Consider the following 20917-nt stretch of genomic DNA (forward strand, 5'->3'; position numbering starts at 1 on the left):
ATGGGCCCACGTGTACTGTCTCTTGTTCTTATGAAAAGTTCTCCATATGTTGCTCAACTCGTGGGCCTCCACCATCTCCCACAGACGCTTACGGGAAGCCATGTGAGGTTCTGTGTGGTTCCGGTCTAAAATATCTGTAGTACAGTTAAAATCACCACCCAGAATTAAAATCTCTGCAGTGTTGCAGTCAGCAATGACATTGTTCAGAGTATCTAAAAACATCATCCTCTCCACTGCACTGGTGGGAGCGTACACACAGATAAAAACTAAAACCTCATTCTCATAAAAAGTTTTCACTTTTAAAAGCCTCCCATTTAAAAATTCTTCAACTGAATAAGGACAAGGAATAAAACCGTGAGTAAAGAGCAAGGCGACTCCACCACTGAGTGTTGTGTTATGGCTTAAAATCACCAACCCATCCCACTCCTTCACCCAATCAGCAACATTGCTGGTATCGCTGTGGGTTTCCTGCAGCATGACAACATCAATGTGCTTCTGCTTTAAAACTTCATACAGTTTAGCTCTCTTGATTTGCTCTCTTGCCCCATTAATATTTAAACTCGCAATATTAACTCCTTTCATAAAAATAAATAAAATAAATAAAATTAAACAGAGGGTAAAAACCACTCTACCATAAAAAACACCACATTAGTCATCATCAGAGTTTTCCTTATTCACTCTTGTGATCAGTTTCTTCAGACGGAAAATTTCAACATCGATGAATGCACCTTCTCTTCTGAAGAACTTAACGTCGTGAATAAACTGCTTACGGTCTGGGAAAAACTCTTCCAATGCTACATTTTTCTGCCATTTGGTGTTCCTTAAAAACTCTTTAATATCATCAGCACTGTACACAACATTAACCTGTTCCTCCTGAGAATCGAACATTAAAACAGAGTCTGACATGCAGTCATCACTGTCTGATTCTCGTTCCCCCATCTTTGTGTCCTTTTTTGCCTGCTTTTTTCCCCGTCCCTTACCTTGCTTTTTCCTTTTATTCGGCACTTTAAAGACGGGCTCATCCACCATGTCCACGTCTCCCCCGTCCCCCTGCACTGGTGTAGTGTCCGGTGTTTCCGGGCGGTCGCTCTGCACCTCCGTGCCTGCCTCTGCCAGCGCAGGCAGCTCCAGCACTGCTCCAGAACCCACTGAGCTCTTCTCAGTGGAGCACGGCTTCTCCCTTTCCGGTTGAGCTGAGCATGGCTCTTCCGCGGCCGGTTCGGCCGTGCATGGCTTTTCCGGGGCTGTTGCAGCTCCAGTGGGCTTCTGGGTTGCAGTCTGGGCTTGGGGCTCACTCTCTTTTGGGTCTGGTGCAGCAGCAGCTCCGGGGCCCTCAGCAGCCGGCCGAACTGTAGCCGCAGGGGGAACGACCCCAGCCGACTGAGCTGCGTCCTGCCCCGGTCACTCAGAAACACCGGGGTCACTCTGCCTCTCAGGGCAGGCCCGAGCAAGATGACCAGTTTTTCCACATTTAAAACACTTAATATCTGTATCAGAAGAAACAAACAGATTGTAGTCAAAGCCTTCAACTCTGAATTTAAAAACGGCATTCAGCTCTTCCACACCTTCTTTAAAAACCATGAAGACCATTCTTCTAAAAGAAACCAAGTGTTTAACCAGTGGGGACTTACAGCCAAGAGGGATTCTCTTAATGGGGGAGACAATTCGCCCGTACCGAGACAGTTCTTTACAGATAGCTTCATCTGAAATAAAAGGAGGGACGTTGGACAACAAGACTTTCTTAGCTGGGGAACTGAGGGGAGAAACCAGTATTTGCTCATTATTAACAATGATGCCTTTCTGAATCAGATTTCTTACTTTCTCAACATTATTCAGAAACACCACAATGGCACTGTTCATTCTGGAGGCAGAGACAATGTTCTCATGCCCCACCACGTTACCGACTGCTAAACAACATTCTTCAACACTCACCGGACACACAACACGGACACCGCGCCGGACACACAACACGGACACCGCGCCGGACACACAACACGGACACCGTGCCGGACACACAACGCGGACACCGCGCCGGACACACAACACGGACACCGCGCCGGACACACAACACGGACACCGCGCCGGACACACAACACGGACACCGCGCCGGACACACAACACGGACACCGCGCCGGACACACAACACGGACACCGCGCCGGACACACAACACGGACACCGCGCCGGACACACAACACGGACAACGCGCCGGACACACAACACGGACACCGTGCCGGACACACAACACGGACACCGCGCCGGACACACAACACGGACACCGCGCCGGACACACAACACGGACAACGCGCTGGACACACAACACGGACACCGTGCCGGACACACAACACGGACACCGTGCCGGCGAGTCAAACTCTCACACAACCTCGCGGTCGGATCCGCCATAACCACGCTTCACCGACACGCTACTCACACACACCTGCACACACACACACAGTTATTGTCCGCACACACTCGCTCACACTCACACAATAAGTATATTAATATTCCGAGATTTTAAACGGAAAAATTGGCAAAAAGCCAACCGCTCTCATGCGCTCCACACGCCACACTCGCCTCTCCGCCACGCATGCGCAGAGAGAGAGAGAGAGAGAGAGAGACAGAGAAAGAAAGAGAGAGACAGAGAAAGAAAGAGAGAGAGAGAGAGAGACAGAGAGAGAGAGACAGAGAAAGAAAGAGAGAGAGAGAGACTTGACTTTTGATGGTCATTTATTAAATCCAATGATTCGTTGACTTTAGCAGCACATTACACACTCACATGAGAAAGTGAATAAATAAATAGATAAATAATTAAATAAATAAAGAGGTCAATTGATAAAGATAAATAAATAAATACATACATAAATGGCACATCAAAAACCTAGTTAAAAACTACTAAAATACACAGGAGGTTAAAAAACAGTTCATCTGAACTGTAAACAGCAGTTCATCATTTACACCAGTACACACGGCTCCCCATCACACCACATCAACTGGAACTGTTCAAGGTCATTCATACTTTTATAAAAATTGAAATCAACAAAGACTCTTGTTCTGACCAGTCTCTGAAAGATTACAGTAACATCATGTTGTGTGTTCTGTGTCACTTTGTTTTTTCTGCTGGTGTAGATGGCCAGTTTCGCCTGGCCCAGGATAAAATTGACCAGCTGACACTTGAACCTTTCTTTTCTGGTGTATTTAAAACCAAGGATAAAAACCTGTGGGGTAAAAACCGTGTTAAAACACTCAATGACACTCGCTAAAACACTAAAAAGTGGACGAAGTCTAAAACAGTTCATAAAAGCATGAAACACTGTCTCCCTCTGTAAACAAAAAGGACACTCATGTGTGACCTCTGGGTTTAAAATACAGATAAAAGCGTTTACAGAGACAATGCCATGCAGTATTCTCCACTGCAGGTCGCCTGTTCTTTTAGTTAACGGTGGTTTGTACAACGTTCACCACTCTGGCTTTACATCATCGTTCAGCCCAAGGACACTGCGCCAGGGCGTGTCTTCCCTCCCGTCTAGCCATCTCTTATTGTACACTTTAACACACAGTTTATAGAGGCTCTTACCCGAGGCTGTGTTGAGGCCTATAGCTGTTCTTTCCCCATCTCCGAGGAGGGGACCTGAGACCTCTGACAGATTAGGTACAAGAGAAAGAACTGGATTGGGCTCACCTTCCTCAGAGCTGACCACCCCAGCGCAGTAGTCCCTGAGCTGCATGCGCTCTTCAGATGTAAGTGCTGACCTCCACCTCTGTAAAAGTTGTGCAACCACATGTACAGACCTCACCCTTAGCTGTGTTGCTACATGGTTCAAGTGGGTAAAGTCCGGTCCTGACAGTTGCGGATCTCCTTGTGGAGATCAATGCTCTGGATAGGGCTGGAGAGATCCTGCTGGTGACATCCAGCCGAGCGCCATGGATGAGAGGTTCATCGAGAAGCCAGCACAGTGACGAACAGTTCTCCTTCTGCAATCTGAAATGGTTAAAAACTTTAAAAACCCCTTGATAAAAAGCTGGTAAACCAGCTAGGCTTAGCTGCTTTGTGTTCATTAAAAACAGTGACCTGTCCAGACCCCATCCTCCCACTGTGCGTAGTATTCCATATGCAGCTGCTCTCCATGAGAGGTTCTCTGGGCCAGTGAGGAGCTTCTGTACATGACAAAGACGAAAAGCCACAGTCCTGCTGGATAAGTGGATAAGTCCTTGTCCGCTCTCTTCCTTGGGTAGGTATAGAATGCTTTGTGGTAACCAGTGCAGCTTGTCCCAGAAGAAGTCCACCATCATGGCCTGCAGGTCTGCTAGTAGTTTGGAAGGGGGGTCAATACAGGCCAGTCTGTGCCATAACATTGAAGCAACTAGATTGTTTATAACCAAAGTTCTGCCCTTATATGACATCTTTGGTACGAGCCATTTCCATTTATTCAGACGTCCTTTTATCTTCTCACTTATGCCTTCCCAGTTTTTCTTAACATAGCTGCTGTCTCCCAGGTACACTCCCAAATATTTAAAACCACCTGTTCTCCAGGTCAAATTATCTGGGAGACATGGTTCCCCACCTTTCCAATCCCCGACTAAAATGGCTTCACTTTTGTTCCAGTTTACTTTTGCAGATGATATCATATTAAACTTTCTTATGATGTCAATTAAAATGCCATTGTCTCTCTGATCATTCACCATCACAACAACATCATCGGCATAGGCAGAAACACAGTATGGGGTATTAGACCTTGGTATAGACAGACCAGAAATCTTACTTCTTATCTGACATAGTAAAGGTTCTATGGCTAGGGCATATAACATGCCAGACAGAGAGCAGCCCTGCCTAATACCCCTATACACTTTAAAAGGCACAGATAAACCACCGTTAACTTTCAGTACGCTCTCAATGTTACTGTACAGCACCTGGATCATGGCCTTGAACCCGGAGTTGAACCCAAAATTCTCTAACGCCCTCCACAAATACTGTTGTTCAACCCTGTCGAAAGCCTTCTCCTGATCCATGAAAATAAGACCAGTCTTCAGCCCCAATAGTCTAGAGATGTCCAAAATGTCACGAATTAAGTGTACATTGTCGTGGATAGACCTGGCAGGCACACAGTACGTCTGGTCAAAGTGGACGATTTGCTCCATTACCTTCCCTAGTCTTGTTGCTAATGCTTTTGAGAGCACCTTGCAGTCTGAGCAGAGTAAGGAGACAGGGCGCCAGTTCCTGAGGCCAGTCTGATCACCTTTCTTTGGGAGTAGGGTCAGGACTGCTCTGCGGGTACTCAGAGGCAGTCTGCCTTTGTATACGCTCGCCCTCAGCACTTCCAGCAAGTCCTGCCCTATCACTGACAAGAAAGCCTTGAAGAACTTGAAGAAAGCCCATCAATACCAGGTGACCGCCCATTCTGCATGCTGTTAATTGCAACCTCCAACTCCTCGAGGGTCAGCTCCCTGTCCAGTTCCCTAGCTGACTCCTCAGTTACTTTAGGAAGATTCCTGACAAATTCTTCCCCCACCTCCTGCACAGCTGCGAGCTCACTCCTGTACAGCTTTGAGTAAAAGCTGACTGTCTGCTTGCGAATTTCAGTGGGATCAGTTACAAGCTCCCCTGAATCTGTACGCAAAGCATGTATGAACCTTTTCTGTCCATTTTTTTTTCAAGACTAAAGAAGAACTTGGAAGGAGCGTCCATCTCTGTTACGCTTTTAAAGCGCGAGCGGACCAGCGCCCCCTGCACTGTTGTGTCCAACAACTCACCCAACGCATGTTTTTTCTTTTTGAGAGCCTCAATATGGCCTCGATTTCCTGTGGACTCCACCAAACCCTGGAGTTCCACTACCTCAATCTCTAGAGCTCTAAGTGATCTGGTGATGTCCTTAGTCACATTGTGAGCGTACTGTTGACAAAACATTTGAATGTGCACTTTTGCCACATCCCACCAATCTTGCAGTGATGTAAAAGTCGGCTTCTGGAGCCTAAAAGCATGCCAAAAGAAAATAAAACTCTCTCTAAAATTAATATCATCTAAAAGAGCAGCATTAAAATGCCAGTAGGCACTATGTGGCTTTACATTGCTCTTCTTAAAAGTGCATTGTACCATAAAATGATCTGAAAAACCCACAGGATAAATAACACAGGACCTAAAAATATTCAGCTGATGTTTAAAAGTGTAAAAACGATCAAGCCTTGCTAGTGAGAGGAGGTTCTCTTTACAATGGGACCAGGTGTATTGTCTCTCTGTTTCATGGAAATTCCTCCAAACATCACTCAGGTCATGTGTTGTGATTAACTCACACAGGCGTTAGCGAGAGGCAGCATGAGGTTCTAAATGGTTCCTATCTAAAACGTCTTCAGTGCAGTTAAAATCCCCACCAATGATTAAAACTTCACTCTGACCACAGGAACCAATGACAGAGTTTAAAATATTTAAGAACACCATTCTCTCCACACTTAGGGTGGGAGCGTACACACAAATAAAAACAAAAACCTCATTCTCATAAAACGCCCGCACTTTTAAAAGCCTGCCTTTTAAAACTTCTTCAACATCATAAGACTGTGGGCTAAAAGACGGTGAAAATAAAAGGGCAACACCACCACTAAGAGAGGTACTGTGACTTAAAAACACAAGTCCCTTCCACTCGCTCGCCCAGTCCGAGGAGTTTCCGGGATCGCTATGAGTTTCCTGCAGGAAAACAACATCCGCATGCTTGTGTCTCACCGTCTCGTACACTGCCGCTCTCTTTCTGTGGTCCCTGGCACCATTGATGTTAAGGGTTACAGCAGTGATAGCACTCATTATTAAATAATAAAAAAAAATTCAAAAAAATCACCCACATAGTGCAATTAATCAGTGGTTTTAGTGTAACAGACCTCAGCAGTCTACAAAGAACCTTCATTGTTCTTTTTGATTTTAGTCACTATGGCCTTCAGACGATAAATTTCAGTTTGATCAAACACACCACACTCGCGTGCAAATACACACGCACCCAAACACAACAACTAACAAGCCACACAAACAAACAAACAAAATGAATAAATGAAACTATTTGCCCACAAAGACAATTAAGTTTCGGGAAAACCTAACCCTAACCCTAACCCTAACCCGCATGCGCAGAGGGGGGGGGCAGAGAAAGAGAGAGAGAGAGAGAGAGAGAGAGAGAGAGAGAGAGAGAGAGATTGGATTTAAAACATACTTTAATTCCAAAATCACATTATTACATCATTGACATTCCTCTGTGTATAAGTGTAATCCCACAGATTAGAGAAAAAACACCAAATCTAAATTCTCATCAATTGTACAAAGAGCATTTCCAACAGCCCATTTACCAACAAAACCCTGTAAGTTACCTGTTAACTTGTAATAAGCATACTCAATTCTCAGACGAGCTGCTAGTAGCCCTCTGAAGACTTCATGAACCTCATTTGGCTCTTTGCTCTGTATTTTGTTTTTCCTGGAGATCCATATTGCTAGTTTAGCTAGACCAAAAATAAAATTCATTACAACATGCTTGTTTCTTTTCTTAACAGAGTACTTTGGACCAAAAATAAATAAAGGAAAACAAAAACGATCCCCCCATTTTTACACCAATGTTGTAACTTATTGAAAAGTATTCCTAACCTTCTACAACCACAAAATAAATGTACAAGTGTTTCCTCCTGGGTACAGAAAGGAGAGCCTACTCCTTGAGTAGGGTCTAGGTGAGCTACATGTTTGTTAGTGGCTATAGCACCATGAACTATTCTCCACTGTAGGCCTCCTGTTCGTTTATCTATAGGGAGCTTATATAGAGACCTCCATCGTCATTTTCCAGTCTGATCTGGACCAAAGAAAACAGTCCACTTTGACGTTCTCATCCCTTCTATGGAGTTGCTATGGAGCACTCTTACACTCAGCATGTAAGCCTCCTTCTTGCCCAGCTCTTCAAAGGAGCCCAGATGTAAAGAGGAAAGGGACAGGAGGGTATTGTTCGGCCTAGTCAATTCTCCCACTGATGGGGAGACATCCAGCGATGGGAAGGTGTACTCACACCCGTCCTCCCACTGAGCAACCACATCAGAGTTCTCAGCAAACTCTCTCAGCGATTGTGGTAATGAGTTATAAACCTCTTGTACTATGTTTTTCATCAGTCTTTCTGATCTTATGTTTGCTTGTTGCCTTAGTTCGGTTAGTGAGGAAGAAATCATGGCTTTTAAAAGATGGCCCAGTTTTGTACATCCTGCACCTCTCAGTGCTGAGCACAGACTAGCCAAGTCTAGGAATTTTACTCTCAGAAAGTCACTGTGAAAAAGGGGCTCCTCAAAGAGCCACATACCAGGTGGAGCATTGGGGGCCCTGGAGACTTTTAATCTTTGCCACGCCTGCAAAACTGAGTCACAAAATGATACTGAACCAATAGCTTTTACTTCTAGTGGTTTTAGCAGAAAAAGTTGTTTGCTATAACCCAGTCTTGCTACCTGCTGTAGAAGCACCTTGGCAGTTTCGTGCCATCTCAGACCAGCTCCATATAAAAATTTTTGTGCTGCCTTCAGTCTGAACGCCATTATTCGGGACGACAGATCAATAAGTCCCTGTCCACCCTCACATACAAGGAAGTAGAGTGCTGCAGCTCTAATCCAGTGGCAGCCCAACCAAAAGAAATCTAGAATTTTCTTTTGTAAGCTTACAATTAGAGCCTCGGGGGGGTTTAGAACTGAAAATTTATGCCATAGCATAGAAGCAACCAGGTTGTTCATTACTAACACACGTCCTCTATAGGACATCTGGGGCAACAACCATCTCCATTTTGTCATTTTTGCGTGTACTTTCTCAACTAGGCCTTCCCAGGTCTTTTCCTGATATTGTGGTGTACCCAAATAAACACCCAAAACCTTTATCCCATTGCCTTCCCACCTCAGGGGGTTTCAGCCTCTGTCCACTTTCCCACCTGTAGAGCCTCACATTTATCCCAGTTCACCTTGGAAGAAGAAGCCTTCTCATAATACTCCAAAACCTTTACCATTATGTGTATATCATTTCAATTTTTGATGAATATATTGATATCATCTGCATATGCAGAAATCGCTAAGGGGCAGTCAGTCATGTTGCCTGGTACACTGAAGCCAGTCAAATGTTTCCTTAAAAAACATAAAAGAGGCTCAACCGCCAGAGAGTACAGCTGTCCGGAAATGGGACATCCTTGTCTTATTCCTCTCTCTACTGCTATTGGACGACTGAGGCCCCCACCCACCTTAACCATACATGAGGCATCATTATAAAGGAGCTTCACCCAGGATATAAACCTTTCTCCAAAACCGAAAGCTTTGAAAGTGGAAAACAAAAAAACATGGTCTATTCTATCAAAGGCTTTTTCTTGATCTAAGCACACAATCCCAACATTTTGATCATAATCTCTACATACATCTAAGACATCTCTCATTAGGTATAAATTGTCCATAATAGTCCGATCAGGAATACAATAGGTCCGGTCCATATGTACAAGTAGGCCTATATACGGTTTCAGCCTGTTGGACAGAGCTCTAGAGAGTATTTTATAGTCAGTGCACAAAAGAGCAACAGGTCTCCAATTCTTCAGTTGTGTCAAATCTCCTTTTTTAGGGAGCAGTGTCAGTACCGCTCTTCTACAGGAGGTTGGGAGTAGGTTTTCGTTGAAAGAGTTCACTAAGACCTCATGCAGATCCGGTCCTATAACCCCCCAGAAATGTTTGTAAAATTCCGTTGAGAGTCCATCTACTCCAGGTGCACGTCCACATGCTAACTGGTTGACAGCCACTGTGAGCTCCTCCAAGTTCAACCCTCTCTCCAGCTCAGTTTGTTCTGTACTGCTTAGCTGGGGGAGATCCTTTGTGAGTTCTTGAACACTCAACTCATCACAAAATTCTTTACTGTACAAACCGGCATAGAAGTCCATGGCGAATCTTCTCATTTTTCCTCCATCTATAGATAAGCATCCATCTGGGCCTCTCAGGCCTGCCATGTGCTGATCTTTCACAGTCGTCTTCTCTAAGTTGAAGAAGAAAGTGCTTGAAGCATCCATGTCTTTGAGCTGAATGTATCGTGACCTCACCAGAGCTCCTTTCACCTTTTCCTGTAGCAAAGATTTCAACTGCAACTGCTTCATCTGCAGTGTCTCTTTGCTTCCATTTCTCACCCCATTTAAAAGGTCAGTCTCAATTTGTTTAATTTGCTGCTCTAAGTCCTTTACAGCTTGTTTTAGCATGAAAGAAGAAAAAGAGGTATACTGTTGACAGTAAATTCTTATTTGTGCGTTCCCCACTTCCCACCATTGGTTTACTGACTCAAAAAGTTGTTTTTTTGCCTTCCACTTATCCCAGAAAAATCTGAAGTACTCACAGAAAGCTTCATCTTGAAGCAGTTTGTTGTTAAAATGCCACTACCTATTAAGTCCTTGCTTCAACAGAATAGTGACGATGATAAGATGGCGATCAGAGAAACCAACTGGTCTAATAGTACTGTCAACCAACTTTGATCTTGATCTTGTTGAACCAACAAGACCTTGAGTTATATAAATATATATTTAATATAAAATATATTTATATATATTTATATATATATATATATATATATATATATATATATATAAATATATATATATATATATATATATATATATATATATAAATATACACTATATTGCCAAAAGTATTCGCTCACCCATCCAAATAATCCGAATCAGGTGTTCCAATCACTTCCATGGCCACAGGTGTATAAAATCAAGCACCTAGACATGCAGACTGTTTTTACAAACATTTGTGAAAGAATGGGTCGCTCTCAGGAGCTCAGTGAATTCCAGTGTGGAACTGTGATAGGATGCCACCTGTGCAACAAATCCAGTCGTGAAATTTCCTCACTCCTAAATATTCCACAGTCAACTGTCAGCTGTATTATAAGAACGTGGAAGTGTTTGGGAACGACAGCAACTCAGCCACGAAGTGGTAGGCCACGTAAACTGACGGAGCGGGGTCAGCGGATGCTGAGGCGCATAGTGCGAAGAGGTCGCCAACTTTCTGCAGAGTCAATCGCTACAGACCTCCAAACTTCATGTGGCCTTCAGATTAGCTCAAGAACAGTGCGCAGAGAGCTTCATGGAATGGGTTTCCATGGCCGAGCAGCTGCATCCAAGCCATACATCACCAAGTGCAATGCAAAGCGTCGGATGCAGTGGTGTAAAGCACGCCGCCACTGGACTCTAGAGCAGTGGAGACGCGTTCTCTGGAGTGACCAATCGCGCTTCTCCATCTGGCAATCTGATGGACGAGTCTGGGTTTGGCGGTTGCCAGGAGAACGGTACTTGTCTGACTGCATTGTGCCAAGTGTAAAGTTTGGTGGAGGGGGGATTATGGTGTGGGGTTGTTTTTCAGGAGCTGGGCTTGGCCCCTTAGTTCCAGTGAAAGGAACTCTGAATGCTTCAGCATACCAAGACATTTTGGACAATTCCATGCTCCCAACTTTGTGGGAACAGTTTGGAGCTGGCCCCTTCCTCTTCCAACATGACTGTGCACCAGTGACCAAAGCAAGGTCCATAAAGACATGGATGACAGAGTCTGGTGTGGATGAACTTGACTGGCCTGCACAGAGTCCTGACCTCAACCCGATAGAACACCTTTGGGATGAATTAGAGCGGAGACTGAGAGCCAGGCCTTCTCGTCCAACATCAGTGTGTCCTCACAAATGTGCTTCTGGAAGAATGGTCAAAAATTCCCATAAACACACTCCTAAACCTTGTGGACAGCCTTCCCAGAAGAGTTGAAGCTGTTATAGCTGCAAAGGGTGGACCGACGTCATATTGAACCCTATGGATTAGGAATGGGATGTCACTTAAGTTCATATGTGAGTCAAGGCAGGTGAGCGAATACTTTTGGCAATATAGTGTATATAAATATATTTACATAAAATATATTTATGTTTAGAGAGCCCACCCTCAGACTGTCCATAAGTTGATGTTGAAAGATAGACAAGTGAAGAAAAAGAAACAGAATCGGTAGTTGTGACAAGGTCATGGCAAAGGTCATTTATTTTTACTTAGACTTTTTTTTACATTTTCTGGTTGTACTCAACTTAGAAGCCTTTCTCAGCGCTGTAACGTGTTTCCTCAACCAATATCGCTTTCTTTCATCCAACAGATCACAACTGACCAACTTTGGTAAAACTGTCGCTGATCTAATGAATTTTTCTGTATCAGAAAAATAGTCATCAATTTTAACAGACTGTCCAAAAATTTCATCAAGGAAATTGCTAAGTCGTTCTAATGAGTACAAGTCTTTCATCATATTGGACCCATCAACACTGTCTTCATCAGACTCATCCTGTTCCATCTCTTCAGCTTCACTTTCCATTTGGTTAGCGCTATTAGTATTTTCATTTACCTCTTCAGTTACTTCAGAATCATTCTGTCCAATGGGCTCACTGACACTCATGGACTCAGTTATATCAGTTTTATCTCCTGTGTTTTTTACTTCTTTAGGTGTCTCTACTACCTTATCAACAGTGGGTGGCTGTTCTACAGATGCTTCATTCTGTTCAATGTTTTTGTTAGTTTTATTACTCTTGCTGTTAATTCCCTGCGTATGTTCTGCTTGAGGAGGAGACATGCTAGTGGATGCTGTAATGACCCCTGGTCCATCAGCATCATGCAGTTGTTCAGTGGAGACCTCTGCATGTTCACTTAGTACCTTGTGTGGGCAAGTAAGACGCTTGTGCCCCACATCCCCACATTCAAAACATTTCATACTCCCTGAGCTGGCATACACAGTGTAGAACCCTCCTTCATACTTTATTTTAAATGATGCCTCTAAGGACTGTGTAGGAGAGTCTAAGAACATGAACACTTGTCTTCTTAGTGAAATAACATTTTTAAATCTTGCATCTTTACACCCAAGAGTTACCATCTTAAAGCCACTTGCCATTTTACCAAATCTACGCAGTTCTTGCTCTATAAGGTCATTAGAGATGAAAGGTGGGACTCCTGAGATAGTTATTCTTGTGGACGGTACTGATAGCGGTGATACCTGAACGTGTGTGTCATTAATGAAAACCCCGCTCGCGGTCAACGAATAGACTGTTCTTCCTTTAAGAAGACTACAGCAGCTTTATTCATTCTTGACGCGAAAGATATGTTCCCAAAACTGTTCACCTACTGCGATTAAAGCCTCTTCCATCGTGACCCCGGGGTCCATGACGAAACAAACCCCATGTCTGATGGACAGCGGCGGCGTCACAGAGGACGGCATCACCCGCGAAATTTAACCTGCTTCCGCGATGGTCTCTCCGCACGAGTCTCAAAAAAAGTACTTAAATAAAAATGAATGATGTCTTACCTTTCCTTGGGAAGGATTGGGAAAAAACGAGGAAAATAAGTCCACCACAGCAGTGCATTAAAGTTTCGCAATCACTCTAGCTCTCCACACACAACACCCACTCACGCGACCGAAAAACCGGAAACCGGAAAACCGAGAGAGAGAGAGAGAGAGAGAGAGAGAGAGAGAGAGAGAAGAATATGTACTGGTTCTGAAGTGTTTGTGCACAAACATGTCCAAACATAGACACATGAATGTACACACACACTCCACTCTCTCTAACACACACATGCTTTCTCTCTCTCCTCACACACACACACAAACAGAAATGAAGGAGTGTTCACACTTACAGGTATTTGTTATTCTCGTACACATCATGTAATTTAAGGACATGTGGGTGTTCAATTAGCTTCAGAATGGCGATCTCTCTCTCCACCTGCACACACACACACACACACACACACACAGAGTGGTGTAATGTAAATGGAGTCAGAGAATGTGTGTGTATGTGTATACATACCCTACCAGTCAAAAGTTTGGACACACCTTTTAATTCAGTGTTTTTTGTTTAGGGATTTATTTTCTACATTCTAGAACAATCCTGGAGATTTCAAAACTATGAAATAACACACATGGACTTCAGTAATCCATATGTAACGACAAGAAAAAACAGTCAGTTGTTATTTTAAGACACGAAGGTCAGGTGTTCTGGAATAGTTCTTGCAAGAACAGTATTGTCAAGTGCATTTGCAAAACCCATCAAGCCCCATGATGAAACTGGCTCACATGAAGACCATCCCAGTAAAGCAAGACCAAAACTGACCTCTGCTGCAGAGGAGAAGTTCATTTAGAGTGACCAGCCTCAGAAATCACCAATTAACAGCACCTCAGATTAGAGGCGTCATGAAGGCTTTACAGAGCATCAGTAGCAGACATATCTCAATATCAACTGTTCAAAGGACATTATTGTGGATTTCGGCCGCCTTCAGCATTGTTTTACAATGTAGAAAGAAATAAACATCAGGAAACACCATGGGATTAGAAGGTGTGTCCAAACTTTTCACTGGGAGTGTATGTGTTTGTGTACATGTGAGTGTGTGTGTATGTGTGAATGAATGTGTGTGTGTGTGTGTGTGTGAGAGTTTTTATATGTGTGTGTGTGTGTGTGTGTGTATGTTTTATATGTGTGTGTGTTTTTATATGTGTGTGTGTGTGTTTTACCTTCATGAGTACAGACTCTGAGAGTTTCTCTCTGTTTACAATCTTTATAGCCACCTTCTGTCCTGTGATACAGTGGACACCCAGTTTCACCAAACCTGAACACACACACACACGCACACACACACACACACACAGGTTAATAAGGAGAGAGTCACTGTCCCTGTGCCCTGAGGAGCCTGAATCACTCCTGAGTGTCCACCAGGGGGCAGAGTGACATTTACATCATACACCATTATACACCATCATACACCATCACACACCATTATACACCATTATACACCATCACACACCATCATAAACCATCACACACCATCATACACCATCATACACCATTATACAACATCATACACCATCATACAACATCATACACCATTATACAACATCATACACCATCATACACCATTATACAACATCATACACCATCATACACCATCACACACCATTTTACACCATCACACACCATCACACACCATTATAAACCATCACACACCATCATACACCATCACACACCATCATACACCATCACACACCATCATATACCATTATACACCATCACACATCACACACCATCATACACCATCACACACCATCATACACCATTATACACCATCACACACCATCATATACCAGTATACACCATCACACACCATTATACACCAGTATACAGCAGTATACACCATCACACACCATCATACACCATCACACACCATTATACACCAGTATACACCATCATACACCAGTATACACCATCATACACCATCACACACCATTATACACCATCACACACCAGTATACACCATCATACAGCAGTATACACCATCACACACCATTATACACTACCACACACTATTATACACCATTACACACCAGTATACACCATCATACAGCAGTATACACCATCACACACCAGTATACACTACCACACACTATTATACACCATTACACACCAGTATACACCATCATACAGCAGTATACACCATCACACACCAGTATACACTACCACACACTATTATACACCATCACACACCAGTATACACCATCACACACCAGTATACACCATCATACAACAGTATACACTATCACACACCAGTATACACCATCACACACCATTATACACCATCACACACCAGTATACACTATCACACACTATTATACACCATCACACACCAGTATACACCATCATACAGCAGTATACACCATCACACACCATTATACACCATCACACACCAGTATACACCATCACACACCAGTTTACACTACCACACACTATTATACACCATCACACACCAGTATACACCATCATACAGCAGTATACACCATCACACACCAGTATACACCATCATACAGCAGTATACACCATCATACAGCAGTATACACCATCACACACCATTATACACTATCACACACTATTATACACCATCATACAGCAGTATACACCATCACACACTATTATACACCATCACACACCAGTATACACCATCACACACCAGTATACACCATCATACAGCAGTATACACCATCACACACCATTATACACTATCACACACTATTATACACCATCATACAGCAGTATACACCATCACACACCATTATACACTACCACACACCATTATACACTACCACACACTATTATACACCATCACACACCAGTATACACCATCATACAGCAGTATACACCATCACACACCAGTATACACCATCACACACCAGTATACACCATCACACACCAGTATACACCATCATACAGCAGTATACACCATCACACACCAGTATACACCATCATACAGCAGTATACACCATCACACACCATTATACACTACCACACACTATTATACACCATCACACACCAGTATACACCATCATACAACAGTATACACTATCACACACCAGTATACACCATCACACACCATTATACACCATCACACACCAGTATACACCATCATACAACAGTATACACTATCACACACCAGTATACACCATCACACACCAGTATACACCATCATACAGCAGTATACACCATCACACACCATTATACACTACCACACACTATTATACACCATCACACACCAGTATACACCATCATACAACAGTATACACTATCACACACCAGTATACACCATCACACACCATTATACACCATCACACACCAGTATACACCATCATACAACAGTATACACTATCACACACCAGTATACACCATCACACACTATTATACACCATCACACACCATTATACACCATCACACACCAGTATACACCATCATACAGCAGTATACACCATCACACACCAGTATACACCATCACACACCATTATACACCATCACACACCATTATACACCATCACACACCATTATACACTACCACACACCATTATACACCATCACACACCAGTATACACCATCACACACCAGTATACACCATCATACAGCAGTATACACCATCACACACCAGTATACACCATCACACACCAGTATACACCATCACACACCAGTATACACCATCATACAACAGTATACACCATCACACACCATTATACACCATCACACACCAGTATACACCATCACACACCATTATACACCATCACACACCAGTATACACCATCATACAGCAGTATACACCATCACACACCAGTATACACCATCACACACCAGTATACACCATCACACACCATTATACACCATCACACACCAGTATACACCATCATACAGCAGTATACACCATCACACACCAGTATACACCATCACACACCATTATACACCATCACACACCAGTATACACCATCATACAGCAGTATACACCATCACACACCAGTATACACCATCACACACCAGTATACACCATCATACAGCAGTATACACCATCACACACCAGTATACACCATCATACAGCAGTATACACCATCACACACCAGTATACACCATCACACACCAGTATACACCATCACACACCAGTATACACCATCACACACCAGTATACACCATCATACAACAGTATACACTATCACACACCAGTATACACCATCACACACCATTATACACCATCATACAACAGTATACACCATCATACAGCAGTATACACCATCACACACCAGTATACACTACCACACACTATTATACACCATCACACACCAGTATACACCATCATACAGCAGTATACACCATCACACACCAGTATACACCATCACACACCAGTATACACCATCATACAGCAGTATACACCATCACACACCAGTATACACCATCACACACCAGTATACACCATCACACACCAGTATACACCATCACACACCAGTATACACCATCACACACCAGTATACACCATCACACACCAGTATACACCATCACACACCAGTATACACCATCATACAGCAGTATACACCATCACACACCAGTATACACCATCACACACCAGTATACACCATCACACACCAGTATACACCATCACACACCATTATACACCATCACACACCAGTATACACCATCATACAGCAGTATACACCATCACACACCAGTATACACCATCACACACCAGTATACACCATCACACACCAGTATACACCATCACACACCAGTATACACCATCACACAGCAGTATACACCATCACACACCAGTATACACCATCACACACCAGTATACACCATCATACAGCAGTATACACCATCACACACCAGTATACACCATCACACACCAGTATACACCATCATACAGCAGTATACACCATCACACACCAGTATACACCATCATACACCAGTATACACCATCACACACCAGTATACACCATCACACACCATTATACACCATCACACACCAGTATACACCATCACACACCATTATACACCATCACACACCAGTATACACCATCATACAGCAGTATACACCATCACACACCAGTATACACCATCACACACCAGTATACACCATCACACACCAGTATACACCATCACACACCAGTATACACCATCACACACCAGTATACACCATCACACACCAGTATACACCATCACACACCATTATACACCATCACACACCAGTATACACCATCACACACCAGTATACACCATCATACAGCAGTATACACCATCATACACCAGTATACACCATCACACACCATTATACACCATCACACACCATTATACACTACCACACACCATTATACACCATCACACACCAGTATACACCATCACACACCAGTATACACCATCACACACCAGTATACACCATCATACAGCAGTATACACCATCACACACCAGTATACACTACCACACACTATTATACACTATCACACACCAGTATACACCATCATACAGCAGTATACACCATCACACACCAGTATACACCATCACACACCAGTATACACCATCACACACCATTATACACCATCACACACCAGTATACACCATCACACACCAGTATACACCATCACACACCAGTATACACCATCACACACCAGTATACACCATCATACAGCAGTATACACCATCACACACCAGTATACACCATCACACACCAGTATACACCATCACACACCAGTATACACCATCACACACCAGTATACACCATCACACACCAGTATACACCATCACACACCAGTATACACCATCACACACCAGTATACACCATCATACAGCAGTATACACCATCACACACCAGTATACACCATCACACACCAGTATACACCATCATACAGCAGTATACACCATCACACACCAGTATACACCATCACACACCAGTATACACCATCACACACCAGTATACACCATCACACACCAGTATACACCATCACACACCAGTATACACCATCATACAGCAGTATACACCATCACACACCAGTATACACCATCATACAGCAGTATACACCATCACACACCAGTATACACCATCACACACCAGTATACACCATCACACACCAGTATACATCATCACACACCAGTATACACCATCATACAGCAGTATACATCATCACACACCAGTATACACTATACTTTTTATAATACATGTAAAAATATTCAGCTTGCTATATCTTTATTAAATAGAAGAATACATGTTATCTGTGATATTGTGATTATATTGTGAAAATATTTTCTGATATAATTTCTGATCTCTATTTTATTATTTTATTCTCATTGTACTATCAGAATCTTTTTTTATTCTTGACTTGACAGTAAAAGCTTCTTAACTTCACTTGACAAACATTAAATAAAATAATAGAAAAAGATTCTTTAACAATTTACTAAAACACTGTAGAAAACTTCACAGATACATGCTGCTTTAAAACCTGAGCAGACTTCATGCAACCCAGCATATCAACCTGTCTTGTGATGTCATCATCTGCACCTGTAGCTAGAACCTGCACCTGTAACACCTAGACTGCTGCAGCATAACAAACATTACAGTACTTATTTCAGAGATTTTGTGATTATACACGGTCACCTCATTTAGTCATCACTATTTTGATATTGTAGTACAGACACACATACACATACACACACACACACATATATACATACACACACACACACACACTTAACCCCCCACCAGCACTCCACACACACATACCTGATTCTTCCCAGTAAGTAATAATATTTTTACCTTTAATAATATTTTCATATTGCTCCCTGTGATGATACGAGATGATATGAGGGAGGAACCTTGAGAGGAACCAGGCTCAGAAGGAACCTCATCCTGAATAATGTAGATGTTGATGTAAAACACTAATGTTGTGAAAAGTAAATCTATATCTGAGTGGTTTTACCTGCCTGTTCTTCTTCAAGTTAGTAGTGACACAGGTGTGTGTTATTGATACTTTAATATAAATAATAATTGATTACGGTGATAGTTACCTGTCTGTCCTTTCCCCAGTGTCTTCTCCAGGCGATACGGACCCACATACTGAGCCGGGTGACTGCTGGACACCTCTTTACTGGACATGATGCTCAGTAACTAACAGTTCTAATGAGTGACCATAAAAATAAAGGAATCACTGTCACTTCCGGTTCAGTGGGCGGCGCTGCGTCCTGCGTGATGACGTCACGCGCCTGTCCGACATTACCGACAGGATGCAGGTGATGGAGATGCTCGGTCCTGATGCTCCTCTTCCTCTTCCTCTCTAGCTGCCTTGTTGAATAGGCGAAAAGGGTTTGAAGAAGAGTTTCCGGGACGCTGTGTTTCCTGATCCGAGCGGAAGATTTGAGTTCAGCCGCAGTTTTAGAGCTGAAAGATGATCCAGGAGACAGCGTGTCTGACCGGAAGTCTGTGATGATGGACGTGGAGATGAGGAGATTACTGTGATCATAAAAACCTGAAGAGAATTCTTTAATGAATCATGAGCATGGTGCAAGGATTTTTTTTATTATCAGGAGGACACAGAAGACCGGAAGTGACCCAGTTACTGAC

The 20917-nt window shown here is 43.0% G+C and overlaps 1 protein-coding gene across 2 annotated transcripts in view; it reads right to left on the bottom strand.

Moving 5' to 3' along the window:
* The window catches only part of brsk1b (BR serine/threonine kinase 1b), a 53642-nt gene that overhangs the window by 31676 nt on the left and 1049 nt on the right, over positions 1-20917 (bottom strand). For both annotated transcript variants that reach the window (XM_058415442.1, XM_058415452.1), the window contains exons 1-3: positions 20365-20917; positions 14525-14619; positions 13654-13739 (exon numbers count right to left, since the gene is read on the bottom strand). The exon at positions 20365-20917 is cut by the window's right edge. In XM_058415442.1, coding sequence (XP_058271425.1) covers positions 13654-13739; positions 14525-14619; positions 20365-20452 — 269 coding nt within the window. In that variant the 5' untranslated portion in view covers positions 20453-20917. The remainder of the gene's footprint in view (positions 1-13653; positions 13740-14524; positions 14620-20364) is intronic.

Source organism: Hemibagrus wyckioides, linkage group LG02, assembly GCF_019097595.1.
Source record: "Hemibagrus wyckioides isolate EC202008001 linkage group LG02, SWU_Hwy_1.0, whole genome shotgun sequence".
NCBI lineage: Eukaryota > Metazoa > Chordata > Actinopteri > Siluriformes > Bagridae > Hemibagrus > Hemibagrus wyckioides.